Consider the following 15,737-nt stretch of genomic DNA (forward strand, 5'->3'; position numbering starts at 1 on the left):
CCCCGCCAAGCTGGGGTAATTGACTGCAACATGCATGCATGCTCTCGAAACTGACAGCCGAGAAACATCATAGTGGTTGAACGGAGGCTCAGACGACTGCTTCCTAGTAGATTGTGACAATTTCACTTTTGTTTGACCTGATACCATTAAAATTCCAATATACACAAATACACTGTTCAGATATTGATAGTTATGGAAAAGGAGCACACACAATCAACCACAAGAACAAAAAGAAATACACAAACATATAACAACCAGATATCACTGTAAACCAATGTGACACCCTGCTACAACTATACAAACAGACAACTTTCAGATACCATTACGCACATGTAAAGGGTCCAAATAGTACTATTACCAAAACAGCATCCACACAACCACAAACACAGAAAAAATAAAAATACAACACTTACCAAATACCAAACGTTCTGATATCACAATTAATGAATGCTCAATTTGTGGACAACCATATTCGAATACTGAATTTCACACAAATATGCACAAAAGTAACATCCCAAAACCCCCTAAGGAAAGGCAACAACAGGAGTACACTAAAAAGAGGTTACGTGTTAGTTCTATACAACTCTACATGTATATGAGTCGACACTCTGCACAAACATGTATTCTGCTGATCTATATTATTGCTGTTTGCCCTTAGAGATTTGTGGAGCATAACCCATGGTTTTACAGACTGTAGGTTTCAACATAGTGTAGGACATTTGGGGTACATTTAAAAAAGGGGCATTGCTTTTTGGCAACTTCACATTTTCCGAATAGTCTCGATTTAAGCCTCGGAGCGCCATGAAACCTCTGCTCCTTTGGGTGATTAAAGAGGGCTATCTCGACATTATTCTTACTAAAGGGCCCCATCTCAAACATGTACTGAGATCAGCCTCCTTCGGGTTTGCTTCTTTACTGCAAAATCTTTCTTTCGTCCTGACTGACACGCTGAAAGATATGCACCAATCAGAGGTTTGGGAATGTGCTTTCCCTTGTGTGGGATAGAGATACAAATAGCTGAGGGACTACCCACTTTTTGCCATCAAAGCACATCTTACACATCAGTTTGGGATTCTGACTCATTTTCAATTTAATACCTAAATAGACGAGGCTACAAAAAGCTGTATATATTTGTATTTGGAGCACAACACAATGCGTCCTTTGCTCATAACTGTTCTCAAAATAACTACAGAATTTTGAAATTTGACACTTCAATCTATGTAGCTAAACATGTTGTGTGCTTAAAAAAAAATTAGATGATTCTCTGGATGAATTAAGAAAATGTGAAACTCAGCTTATGTTAATAGACGATTCACAAATGTGTGATCAATTTAACGCGACACCTGCTCAATGAGCATTTGTAAAGATAAAGCAATCTGATCATTGTGCCACTTTTTTTAGCTCATGCATGTCTAAATAGGAATGTTAGTATTAATATTCTGAACTTGACCAATCCTTTTGAAACTGTACAGTTTGTCAGGAGGGGGCCTACTTGAACCGGTGGAACATAGACATGTATAATGACAAAGGAAGTAGGCACCCATAGGCTCATCTATGCTTTGGGATCAGTAACGAAATAGAGCGATTGCTCTAGATACACGCCGTCTAGTTCTCAAACCACAGAATGATCATGGTCTCCAAAAATACTTTATTTTCTCTTAAACCGATCTATAAACAATTATACACAAATATATTGCCTTTGCTCTTCTCTTCTCTCTTCACCACATTAAGTCAAGTCCATCAATTTCCCCGGACAACATAATTTCCCAACAAAGTGCATGGTTAGTATCAATGTGCAAGACTCGTGAATAAAAACAATATTCATTTGTTTACATTTCTGGGGAGGAAAAGCCTAGTGGTCCCACCACATATCTGCTCTTCACTGTAACAGGCCCTTATAAATGTCAACTTCACTTTTCAACAGTTGTTTGGCCTGGGTGGTGTATCCCACAGAAGCAACTCTCCTGTTTCTGTCAGATCGGTTCTTTCTTATTGGCTACACAAATTCAATCTGCAGGATGTATTCTACAAGAGGCGTTCTGTTTCGGCCAAAAAGCAGGAGGTATGCCCAACCCAAGTGCCCACCCTCAAAGGTCAATGTTGCAGACAACATAACTTCTATATTCTGTTCATGTCAATTGACAACTGTGCTCAATCCTGCATCTTTCATGAGCACTGAATTGACCTAAACAGCTAGAGTTGGGTCCCACCAAAGCATGTTCCGCGCAAGTTCTACAAATAAATTGAGTGTTGCATTCACTCATTTTGGAATGCTCAATCCATCTCTAGATTCGAATGGCATTTTATACAAACAACTTACCCAAGATCGAGAAGGAACGCCTCTGACAATCTCCAGCAAGCATGTAGCTGCAGTCTCCGGGAAAGTCATAAAATGTCCCATCAAACGTTCTTATGTGATCGTCGCCAAATAGACTGCAACGAGCTGTCATCCTTGAGTCTGTTTTTCCTTCTACATTCACGGATGTTGATAATCCTGGGAATGTAAAAAAGTAAATAACAGCATGATGTGCAACGGTTCTCACATTGCACCCTAAGACCTCTTGCCTACATCATTAGAAACGGCAATCTACATTTCTCAAAACAGAACATGCAGCACAGATAAGTTATTGAAAGAATTGGAGACTGTCATTATTAATTCATAGAACATGCACCCAGTTCATTTTCTTGTAAATGTAACAAGGACCTTTCCATTGGGAACGTTTAGAAAGAGGTTTTTTTTATTAAATGAAGTTCAAATGAAGTCAAGAATTAGTAACCCACCCCCCCCCCCAAAGTACAGTGGAACTGAGTAACACATTATGTGTGGTAAAGGATGTGAATGTATGGCTTTTCAGATTTTCTCTATTTTTTGGTGGACTTTTTAACTATGCCAATTCAACTTTTTCTTTTTTAATTTTGTTGTTGAATTGTTCTTTTTATTTTTAAGAGGGTAAGCCCCCATTCCCTCCCCTCAGTTGTCCATCCCCTTTATTGCACCTCTACAATCATGTCGTTTATCTGCATACGAATATCAAATAAAACATTATCTCACAGAAAAGCTACATTCTGTCACACATTTGAGGGCCCTTATATTGATCGTTCATCTTGTTCAAAAGTTGTTTCATGTGTGAGGAGCCTTTACACAACTGCAAACCTGCGGACATTCGGTATCCTAGCAGGCAACCTGTGCTGTGTCTTATGTATTCTTCACAGATAATATACATCAACCAGCAGAGAAATCCGTTCTTATCTTCAGGGGGCAGAGCTTTGAAAGGATTGGAATAGTGTGAAGAGTCCTGTGATTTGCCAGTGTATGCCCCCTAGATGCCTGGGTTTCCCCTCCCACCCACACTTTTCTAGATTTGAGGTGTTGCCATGGGCGGACACTAACGCAGTATCTTCTCCCCAATTGGTGTGTATGTTAGGATTATCGGGATGACCATTCCTGTCTGGAATGACAAATATTTTAGGATGGTATCCAGGGTAAACAAAAAGGGGCATAGAGAGAAGCTTAATGTATGTAGCACAAAAGCTGCATAAAATGCTAGTCAGGGGGTCACTTGTTCAGCTACACATCACACTGCCACACGTGACCCTTTATGAAGACATTGCAAAACAAAACAAGGAAAACACAAAAGATGTGAGGCCTCATTACAGAGTAATTACCCTTCAGTTTGAATGTATCCATCTGTTATGTACCTCTTTCATACCTTGAATAATACCCAAGAAGGTTTACACATCTGTCCTTTATTGATCCATATTAACTGCCTGCCTTTCTCTCCTTTCCATTCCATTCCCATTCCAGTTCTATTCTCACTGCATTCCACATTCTATAAGCCACAACATCCCCCCCTTGCTTATCATGTAAGTTCACCCTCCATATGTCCAGCAGGATCACCTCTACATCTGCTCAATCAAACGTAAAGGCTTACAAATAGTTCTTTGAGGCCGAACATTGGCTGCCCCTCGAGCTCCCTCACCAATCAAACAAGGTGGAGAATGTCCACAGTCTTTGAGTGACATGAGATCAACAGGTTCTTCAATTCCCCACCCCTCGTGCAATTCTTCATTCTGTCTCTCCTCATAAGCTTCTCCCCCAATTGAATCATCTTGAAACAATGAATGAAAGAACGAGGCATCCCCAGTTACTACACTACCATCCCTCATGGCATTGACCACAGGCTTTTAGTATCCATCCCAATTAGGGGCTCTGACTCATCACTAGGGTCCATCTTCCTTCGCTGCCTCGGCCCCACTAGCAAACTCTCATCTCCTGGCATCTGATGTTCTTCATGTTCAACTCTTCTCTTGCGAGTTGTCCAAACTTTGTCCCTCTTTCTCACTTCCCTTTCATTTTCACCACTCCCATCTCCATTTATGCAGTTATAACCTTTATGCCCTGGGCTGTGGTCCTTCAGCTGATATTTGACCATTCTTTCAAAGGAAGCACATCCCGTCACCTTATGGGGAATCTCTCGATGACTTATTAGGATTTGTGAGTTGTCCTGCAGCTCTTCCCGAGACAGCCACCTTCTCCTAATCATTAGTCCTTGATCCAGTGTGGCCACATTATTCTGTTCATTTTGACTTCTCACCAGACTCTTTACATCTCTTCGGCTCACCGCCCCGTGCTCAGAATGTCTCACCACTATGCATTGTCTCCCATTCATTATTGACTGGGCATTAGATCCACAGATTGACAATAAAGCTGCTCTCTCTTTGCACATGACCCAAAAGTGACCTCTCTGACCGCATGCCACACATATTCGACCAATAGCTGGACACCAACCTTTGTGCGGAAATCTAGATCCACATCTATAACACGATCTTCTCAATCTACTTTTGTCGATACCATTCCATGTGCCTTGACAGAGTAGCATGTTTGGGTGTTGGAACTGTTTCTGTATATTACTTCTGATGCCATCTAGTGTCTCTTGCTCCCCTCTGTTTTCCATATTATCCACTTGTTTCTCAATTTCTCAATTCTCTCATACATTCTTGCTAGTTCCAGAATATCTTTCAATGGGAGGGGCACTCTTAGAAGATGTCTCTGAAACTCCACCGATGTGCAGCTCTTAATTATTCTCAACCTTATTGCTTCTTCATCATCAAATTTTGCAAACGCACAATACATTGCCTTCTCCTGTAGCCGCAACACAAATTGTGCAATTGTCTCCTATGGCCCCTGTATGCACTGGTTAAATGCGTACCTTTCATAGTCTCTGTTCGGAGCAACTATTAACCGTTCACTTATAGCGGCAATAAGGACTTGATATGATGTTCTCTCTTCAGTCGTTGTTAATACCCTTATGACACTCTTCATTTCTCGTCCTACCAGATTCATAAATATGTCCAATTTATTTGGAAGGTTCTCATTTCCTACTGCTCTTAGAAATGTTTCAAATTCATCTACCCATTCTTGCCAGCGCCTTCCTTGATTATCACGCGGCTCAAGATCAAATGAAGCTGGACGGTGCAGATAATTCACTAAATCAGTCGATATAGAGATTCCGTCCATGTCTTGAGCTGGGTTAAGATCTCCACTTATGTTGTCAGACAACATTTTGAATTGTCAACTTGTCTCCACCTTGGAGTTTTGCGGTTTTGTGTTTACACAGTTAACTGTTACCCTGCACTGCACTGAAACAGCTGTGTTGTGCAAATACAGGTGCAGCAACTTTTCTGCATCACTCTTTTATGTTGTACCTGCTGCACTTTTTTTCTTTTCCATTATACTATGGAGGAAAAAAAACAGTCTATTTTCTACTGCTGTCACATTGGCTGATGCAAAGCCCTTATCTTTCCTCTTTATGAGCGTTTCATTCCGTGATGCTTGCTTGTACCTGTGAAGTCTCTCTTTGATGATTAACTTTCTTTATCCTTCATGGGTTTCGTGAGTCAAACAGATGTCGAGCTGTCAAATCACTGCCACCGTTCACCATTAGTATAATGTGCCCTTTTAGAATGTTACGCCGCACTACTGAAAGTCACTTTTGATTGTGTGCGTTCATCTGTTGTTTCAAAAACAGTTATTTTACTCTTAAGGTTCTATTACTCATATCATACAGGTATGACTATTCATTTGTATTTCTTGTCTAAACTTTGTTTATTCATACCTTCGCCAGCTTTGCCCTTGTGCCGGCTCTAATTTCTCTTGCACTCAATGCTGGATGCACTCGCAGCCGTATCCTCAACATTTCGTTTTCTCACTGTCACATTGTTGCTATGGCAATGATTCATTGTATGCAACATTGTCACTTAAGCCAAAATGGCCGCACGTTTTACACGCACCAGGGTCCCTTTCTTTAATGGATTTCCTGGGGCCCATAGCTTAACGAAGGCCCCGGCGCATTACCTGACTCAGTAATGCCCCCCGCCACGAGAGGCATATTGCTATTAGTACCCCGGCCTGCAAGATCTGCGTGACCGGGGCACTAAAAGCAGTTTTTTTCTGTCCCGAAACCCTGCAAAAAAAAAAAAAAGACGCACTACAATCCCCGGCGAGGGACGATGGTAGCCTCGAGCCGTGTGGAGGTACAGAGCGGGGATGGCCCCACTTCAAGCCTCCACACGGCTAGAGGCTGCCAACCTTACCCAAGTCCCCGGCAGGGGGGAGAAGGCAGCTTCTCAGCCGTGGGGAGGCACGGAACAGGGATGGCCCTGCTTCGAGCCTCCTCATTGGCTCAGGGGCTGCCACGCCCCCCATAGTGGACAAGGCGGCTGGATTCCCGGCCGAGAATCGAGGGATTCTCAGCCGGCTAATGACCCGGCTAGAGCCAATCAGAATGCGTGTTGCATTCTGCTTGACTCTCGCCGGGTACTAATACCAGTTATTTCTACTGAGACGGAGAAGATTGCTAACAATACAGATAGTATGACCTGTTCCAGTACCAGCACAAAAAGATTGCCCAAAGCATGAAGATTACCAGCAAGGCCAGTACTGGGACGAGGTGACCACCAGGAAGAATGGCACAGAGAAGATACAGGAATGGTATAGACTTCTATGGGGGAATCCTCCTGAGGAATACATAAACACTGACAAAGGACATTAAGAAAGAGAGCCACACACCAGCATGAAGGACAGTCCAGCCAATGAAGTTAAAAGGAGATGCGGAGGATGTGGTGGGAAAGCCGAGAGGAGTCTGCTCCAAAAGGCAAGAGGTCGATGATGGGAGTCCTTTTTTGTTCAGTGTTGTGGAGCAGGTCAAGGACATGACTGGAACATGGAAGATGGTAGCGGAACCTCTGGGAGGTGGACCGAGCGGTCCAGTAACGGCCCCTACACCATCAGTGAAGAGACGAGGAAGAAGGTATGCAGAGTGAGAGCAGCAGAAACCAGAGAAGCATGCGAAGCCTGGCGAGAAGACGCAAGCACCCAGGAAGTACTGGCCCAGAGTCCCAGGGCCAACAAAGGTAACGGGCACATCACGGGGACCGGTAGGGGTTGGAAGTGAGGGAGAGAGATAAACCACACAGGGATAACAATAAAAAGCATCTTCTTCGTGGCAGTACTTCGGAAGAGAGTGAACCAAGTGGGCCTCGTGAGAAGAGAAGAAAACCAAGGGTCTTGGATCAGAATCGAGGTGAAGCCTATATTGATATGAGTCATCTTCCTCGTTGCAGTACTTGGCAGGGGGGTGAACCAAGTGGGCCTAATTAAAGAAGTATAGCAACCAGGGTCTGGCAACCAAACCAAGCAAACAAGTCATCCTACTTGTGGCAGAACTTGGCAGGAGAGTGAACCAAGTGGGCCTAACAAGAAAGGGTAGGCAAACGGGGTCTGGGAAACAAATAAGTACACAGTGAATATCAGAGGGAAGAACCGTCCAAACAATGGTATAGAACGGACCAGTGATGGGCTAAGGAGAGCCTGGAACAGTGGTGAATGTTATCTAAGAAGCCAGGGGAAGGGAGCTATTCCCCCTGGACATAACTGAAATGTTGTTGCTATTAACATCAAGGGGAAGGGTTCCCACTGGACACAATTGGAACTTTGGTGAAACCATTATCCAGGGGAAGGGAGTCATTCCCCCAGGATACAGCTTGAACATTATCAGAGAAGCCAGGGGAAAGGGGAAAGGGGGACATTCCCCCTAGCCGCATCTTGCACTGTGTGTATACCAAGACCAGTGGAAGGGAGTCATTCGTCTGGTGACAGAACTTTACTTATGATTGAGACTCTTTACTTGTCATTTGTAAGGGACAGAGGTAAGGTTTGGATTCAGGAAAGTGCTTTTTTAGTTAGACATTCTGACAGACCCCTTAGTTTTTAGTTTCAGGGAGGGATACCCTTCTTAGGGCTAGTATAGCTAGTGTGTTGAACTCAATGAAAGTATTTGCCAACTACCATGACACCTCCTGATCATTTGCCTTCTTCTGCACCCTTACAATTCACATTACGTCCCTCCTCGATCTTACTTTTTCTTGGGATTCATAACAGAGCCTTCCTGAATATTAACCTTTCTCTGGATTCACAAAGAGTCCCTTCTGGACCTTAATTGTTCATAGGAGTCCCAATACGTTCCTCTGGGACTTCATCCCTTCCCTGTATTTACAACAGATTCCTCCTTTTCTTAACATTTCCTAAGATTTTCAACTGGCCCAACCTGAACCTTCACTTCCCACAGGAAGGTTTCACAACCAGTCCCTCCTGGACATCATTTGTTTTCCGCATTTACAACAGGTCCCTCCATGACCTTAGATTTTCCCAGGATTCACAACCGGTCCCTCCTGGACCTTAATTGTTTGCAGTCCCTCATGGACCATAGCTTTTTGCAGGATTCACAAGAGGTCTCCTCAGGGCCCTATCTTTTCTTGGGATTCTCAATAGGGTCTTCCTGGACCTTAACTCTTCTCAGGATTCACAAGGAGTCCTCCCGGGACCTGAGTTGCTTGCAGGATTTAAAACAGGTTAAATTAGTATTTCCTCTCCCTCCCATTCTCAACTCTTCCCTTGTAGCTGATATTCTGATCTCAGCTGATTACCCTGTGCCGCAGGTCAGGTTTCTTTCAATTTTCCCAGGGTCACCAGTGATCAGCCTTAAGACATGGCTAGCCAATTCCCCTAGCTTTGGGAGATCTACAGGTGGTCCTCTACGTAAGCCCCTTTTCTTGGGGCTAGCATGTACAAACAGCTCCCAGAGAGGTTTTCCAAGTCTTCATGGTCTCTGCCATCCTGTTCCAGGAAGTGGTAACTCTGGAGTACTGTCAGCATTCTACCTTCTCCGAGGTTGGTAGTTCTCATCCCGGATCCCCCTGCAGCAAAGGAGCAGTGTGCTGCTCATCAACATGCATGGGGATTCTTCTCCAATCTCCTCGTGTAACCATTTCATTTTATTATATTTTTAAAGCGCTTTTCACCAAAATCGCTGAACAAAAATCGTCAAGAAAGTGCTAAAATCACGTAATAATGCACATGAGTAATAATGCAACATGAGTAAACACAGAAGAGGGGAAAGGCAATTAACTGGAAAGGGAAGATAGAAGAGGAGCTTTCAGATTTAATTAAAAAATACGAAGAGATGTAGCAGAGCAAAGAAAAAGAGGAAGAGTTGCAATGTTTAGGAGCTAGACGAGCAAAGGAAGGGAAACTGGAAGAGGCACAGAGGAGATTAGGAACAGTAAGAAGAAATACATTTTGTAATCTGGAAGTGCAAGATCTAACATAGAACGAGACCAACGGTCGCAAGATAAAGAGGAGCCACGCCATGAGTACATTTAAAGACAAGTGAAAGAAAATGATAAAGGAGACATGATTGAAAAGGAAGCAACGGAATGGAGATTAAGGAAGATGGAGAAGGTAAAGACAAAATGAGAAGAATCGAAGAGTTATAAACAGAATGACGAAGGAGAAGATGTGAGGCATGGAGACCAAGCAGGAGAGATGAACAATAATCAATGCGAGAAAAGACCAGAGAGAAGAGAAGATGTTTAGTAGCATGAAAAGAAAGATAGAGGCGAGCTTGACGAATGTTGAATAGTGCATGACGGCAGGAATGACCAATAGCAGAGATGTGGAGTGAAAAGGAGAACGAAGGGTCAAAAATAATGCCCGGTTATACGCTGATGAGGAGAAAAAGGTGGAGAAGAAAGAGGAAAGGAAAGTGATGGAGGAGGAAAAGTAGGAGGAATAGTTGAAGCAGGGAAAACAGAACCTAAGTTTTAGAAGGGTTGAGGTGGAGAAAACCTGGAAAACATCCAGTTTTGAACAGCGGAGTGCAAAGCAGAATTAAGGGAAGAAAAGGAGAAATGATCTGTGTGTCATCTGCGTACAGATGAAAGGAAAGATTAAATGAAGAAATAAAAGCAGAGAAGGTGGCAATATAAAGAGAAAATAGGAGAGTACCAAGTATAGAGCCTTGAGGGACACTATATAGAAGAGGAAATGAGGAGAATGCATATCCATAGAGCAGAGTGCCATTCCCAAGCCTGTTTTGGGATTTGTCTTCCTACTTCCATTTCCTCAGCTCTTTTGTACACCTGGTATTCAGAAGGTGTTTGTAAGCAGTCTCTGATTGGTTACTCTCATGGTCTAGCTGCCTCCCATCTCGGAATTGGTGAAATCGGTTTGAATTCTAAATTGTCCCCATTATCTTATCATTAGCCCAGAGTTTGCATTGGTTAATTACCTGATGCTGTGACAGTCAATGAAATTTGGGCTGCAAGGTTTTAAAAGCATTACTTGGGCTTGGAGCCATCTTCGTTGCTTAGCCCTCCCATGGGAGAAAGGGTTGCAACTTCCCGCTGCTTCTGGTTGTGGACTGCTCATGAGTGGACTGTGTGAGGACCTGCAGGTCTTCTGACCATTCCGGGTTTGGTTATCAAATGATGAGAGCTATTGGTTTTCTTGCATGGTTGTACTTAGGTCTGCGGTTTGGTTTGGGGAGTTCAGCATCTCATTACAGTTTAGCTATTCTAGTCCAGAAGCCGATTGTAGCTCCCTAGACATTCTGGTAGTTGGAGTCCTGATAATGAACCTCTGGGAAAGAATCTGCCAGACTTGATTAGGGTTTATTGCTTCTATTTTGGGAGGGGATTTAACCACTTGCCAGGAAATGGAATGACTTCAACTTCGGCCGTTGCTAACTTAAGGGTCATCTTGGGAATACGGTCTACGGCATCTCGTGGGGCAAAACGAGACAATGGGGTCCCTCCTGAAAGACTATCCGAGAGGTGCATTGGGTGGTGACTGGACTAAGCCAGTCCCTCGTTGCTCGCAACTCCCACATAGAAAGATGAGGATAGGGGTAATTCACCATATGTCACACAAGCCTGCTGTGTAATTAGGAGAAAGGATTCCACTAGTCAACCCTGTTCAATTAGCTGTGGTAGATTGATCCACACACTATGTCAGTATTTATTTTATAAGGGTAGACTTGTGGCCAACAGAAGGCAACAAGCCACCCACACGTTTTCTTAGTTATGAGGAGGAGACATTTTTCAAGAAAATAAGGAAAACTGTAAGAAGTTTCTCTTTACATCTTCACACACTGACAGCAGGCTGAACTCATAGCCGCGGCATCATGCTGAGCGTTGGGCGTCTGATCGTTTAAATGGGCGACTACGCCACATCCTCCTCCCACTCGCACCAGGCCAGGAAGGCACTGCTGCTCAGGCACCATTCAATGGCAAGGAGCCGCCCAGTGGTGAAATGAGAAAAAACATCATGAAAGGCTGGTTTTGAACAGCCAGCGTCCCCAACAGATTTGGGCCAACGCAACGCCGAAAGAGGTAACCGAGCCGGCTTAGTGCACCGATAAAAACAGCGAGATATGTACGCAACACATCCATGGAGTTGCCCAAAAAAGGCCCTTAAAAGTGCAGCCATTTAATTGCATTGCCTGTCTTGGCTACAAATGCTTTCCAGCAAATATAATCACCGGCCCTTCCCAGACAAATGTTACCAATGTGACATCAATTGGTGCACCTTGCTTTAACTGAGCTACTTAAGTTCAGGTGTTCGCCAACATTTGCAATGCCCTGCGATTCGCCCACCCTGTAACTCCCCGGGAACGGCCATCTTCTGCAGATCTGCGTGCATTAGTAATTCATGCTTTGGCCCATGGGATTGGCCCTCTGTCGGCCATTTGCGATGCATGCAGACACACATGACTACTTATTTCAGGCACGAGAGCCATGCTTCTGCCCGGAAAAGGCTGTGTGACCTGGCCTTTCTCTTAACCCCATAACTGCCAGGCTATCATGCAAGTCTCTGCAAAAAGGACGAGCATACGCATCCTTGGCCCTTATTATAGGTGTTCTGGGTAGTGTGGAGACTGCAGGAGGCAGCTCATTAATATATCACCACACACCATCTACTGCAATGCTGCTGCTCTGCTTTCAGGGTGTGTTGCCAGAACCTGGCTCATATCTTCCCTTAAGCAGCATAAATAATACGCCTTTTGTTCAAATGGCCACCGCACAACTGGAAGAGCTGCCTTTGAACTCCGTGCTGTGGCGCCAAGCGTTGTGTGTGTGTGTAGTGTGTGGAAGAATGAGCCAGTGTTTTGAAATATTGTCTGCTTTGCTGGTCCAGAATTTCTATCGCCTCCCACAGCTGAACGTTGGAACGTATTCCACAAATTATGGAATTCAAGTTCTGTGCTGCATTTTTGTCCTTCGAGCAAAGAGGCTGAATTGTACAATTAACTTACAGCGGCTGTTTCTGACTGATTCTCGCTACAAGTATCACAGATGACTTACATCCAGCGTGCCACAATTTACAGAAATATATTTGAGGGAAGAAGGTGTGCCCTAGTGGTTAAAATGCTGGCTCTGGGAACCTTGCAAACTGAGAGGCATTCCTGCCCAACCCACTTTAGCATCTTTGGTCTATAACTTCTCATTGTCACCCCCCTTCGCTCTGGTCCCCACGCTAGTGAAAATGAAGGCCTTTCGTGAGCACCACTAAGCAAGTTGTTTACATAATGCCCGATGTAAGCATTATAAAGCACTACCCAGGGTAATACACTACACGAAATGTTAAAAGTAATGCTTGTACACTCATATGGAAATGTCATGCAGCTGCTTGACACTGCCTTTTTAGTAAGTCCTCTGCAAGTAAACATGTATTCAGACTAGATCATTTTAGTATTGAAAAAACGTTCTAGTAACTGTTTAATGGATGCTAATGAATAAACAGTCAGTGAACGTTTTTAAGCAGCTTACTCATGTTTGAAGAATAAATCAACTGCCTGTAGGAGAGACATGTTTATCACTGCTTGGCAAATAGGATCCAAACATTTCACCTGCTTGATAAGGGCTTGAGAAATGTTAAGCAAGCATCTCTCTTTGTGTAGGGCTGTGTCTTTCATCACATGGGGCGTGAAAAAGGGCATCCCTGACCCCTGTATGAAGCTGGGATCTATGTGATTATTTCGAAAATAAAATGTTGAACCCCAAAATACAAATTATTTTTAGTTTATTTACCCCATTTTACCACATATGTATGTGGGCAGAAACCCTCCATCCCCCATACCCATCACCTTTTTTATTACCTTAACCCACCCCTCTCCACCCACATAAATATATTTTAAAAAATGGGGCTATGGAAATTCGGTATTTTGGGCTTTGACATTTTGTCATCCTTTATTTTGGTAGGATCCCTGAAGCTCTGTCTGAACTGTGAATACTCGCTGGGTGCCATACACAGGCATGGATGGGAGGCAAAGGTCTTTAATGGGTGAAAGACTCTCCCAAAGGCCCATGTCATTATCGGGTGCCTCCTAAACAATGAATGCCAATCATATCATGGATACACGAATTACCTTCTCACGCACACGTCAGAAGGGTGCTAGACTGCCATTATCCACAGAAAATCAGGCATCTGTCAATCGCTCCTTGCCTGGCCTGATGGCCACACATCCACTTCCCCTTCTGCTTTCACAAAGTCGAATTAACACAGCCGTCATAGGACGTTTTTCTCACTACAGATGTGTATATATTACTGTGCTTTGATAGCTTACACCCTGCCTTACCATAAACTAAACTAGGTTGTAGCAAAACATGACACAGCACACATTCCTATCCTAATGATTAAACTTTTACAATGTTGCCATATTAATTTGGCCACTCCATTCCCTTACATTTTGTTAGAAAACAACACTTAATCAATAAGCCCTGAGCTTGGGGGGCGATGGGAGCATTACCTCTTCAGGTAATAACCTGGGGGGCATTTACGAAGGCACCAGGGCCTTACCTGAAGCGGTAATGTCCCCCCAGTGAGGGGCTTATTGCTATTAGTTTTCACAACTGAAAAGAAAAAAAGAAAAACAAAGATGTCCACCATAGAACAGGGAGAAGGGACTGTAGTCCCTTCTCCCTTTCCTTGCTGGCCATTCAAAAAAGGAGTACATAAAAAAGATGGCCGTCATGGTATGGGGATAAGGGACTACACATAGTCCTTTCTCCCTTTCATGGCGGCCATTAAAAAGTGATTAAAAAAAGTAAACAGAAAATGGCCACCAGGGAATGGGGAGAAGGGACTACATATAGTCCCTTCTCCCTTTCCATGGCAACCAGACACAACATCAAGGGACGCAGAAAAAGTGCAGGCAAGGCTTTGTCAGGCTGGTAACTACCCAATGAGGGCCACTGAGATTGCATGTTACAATCTCATTGTCCCTTACCCTTATAAACTGTCTATTATTGACTATGCCACTCTTGGCTCAGGACATATCGGTCTCCTCTCTTTTGCAGAACGATAGTCCACCTAACAGGACTGACATTAGCCTGTGCCATCATAAAACATTCTTCCCCTGCTGCATCCCTACCTCTCAGAGTTGGTAGCATATATTTCCACCTTTCCCATCCTCTTATCTGTCCCTTGTTTCTTTTCCTTCTCCAGCAGTCTAAAGTCTGGTTGCCCGTGGCAGAGGCACAGTACACAACTCCAAAGAGAAGCCTAAGTGATCTAATACTACTAGAGTGGCAATTTGGCCCAGTATAAAAGCATATTAACAAACCACTCAAATCACTGACGAATCATGTTTTCAACGAGTTTAACCTTTATGCCACTGAGCTATGGTATGTAATGGTAATTCGATTTGTAGAAGTCCATGTCATGTGGTGCTTTGAAGCACTTGAGACCCATGTGTACAATGATTGGAACGAGGAAAAGTGAGGAGGAAGGGGAGGGGAGAAAAATGAACAAAGAATGCTATTGCCAATAGATCTGGCTTTTGTGTAGGCATCGCTTTGAGGGAAAGCCATATTTTGGAACATCTATTGGGCAATTTGGATTTAGCGTCTCTATTCTGCATTGGCACAGGTCTCTCTTTGTTTGTATTTGCCCTACAAGTGCACCCTTAATTATATACTACTATGGAATTACTTTAAGGTAGGTGGTTGTTTTTTTGGGGGGGGGGCGGTGGTGGGGACTCTATTCTTAAAGGCAGTTTGAGATTTACAATTTACCTATGTGGTAAAAAAAAAGTCACATAGTAAAAAGGTAAAGCTAAAAATATATGTATATATGTTCTAAAAAGAAACAAAGATGGCTGACAAATCGGTTACTTCCTGTTGACACTCCAAGGACAAGATAAGATAGGCCCCATTTTATTCGCATATTCCACATACCATCCCTGGCATTTGAACTCTTTTTGATGCAGTTGCATGGTTTGCAGTCTTTTGATTGATTTGGGAGATGTGTTTCTGTTGATTTCGTACCTTTTGTGCTTCTTGTTTGCACTTCTAGCAGGCTGCCATCATAGTATAATGGTGCAGAGAGCTGGGCTGTT

At 43.5% G+C, this 15,737-nt stretch overlaps 1 protein-coding gene across 1 annotated transcript in view; it reads right to left on the reverse strand.

Annotated features, from left to right (window-relative positions):
• Positions 1-15,737, reverse strand: part of VWF (von Willebrand factor) — a 1,005,270-nt gene that overhangs the window by 928,840 nt on the left and 60,693 nt on the right. The window contains exon 3 of the mRNA XM_069628335.1: positions 2,321-2,494. Coding sequence (XP_069484436.1) covers positions 2,321-2,494 — 174 coding nt within the window. The remainder of the gene's footprint in view (positions 1-2,320; positions 2,495-15,737) is intronic.

Source organism: Ambystoma mexicanum, chromosome 12, assembly GCF_040938575.1.
Source record: "Ambystoma mexicanum isolate Mex_15411 chromosome 12, UKY_AmexF1_1, whole genome shotgun sequence".
Classification (NCBI taxonomy): domain Eukaryota; kingdom Metazoa; phylum Chordata; class Amphibia; order Caudata; family Ambystomatidae; genus Ambystoma; species Ambystoma mexicanum.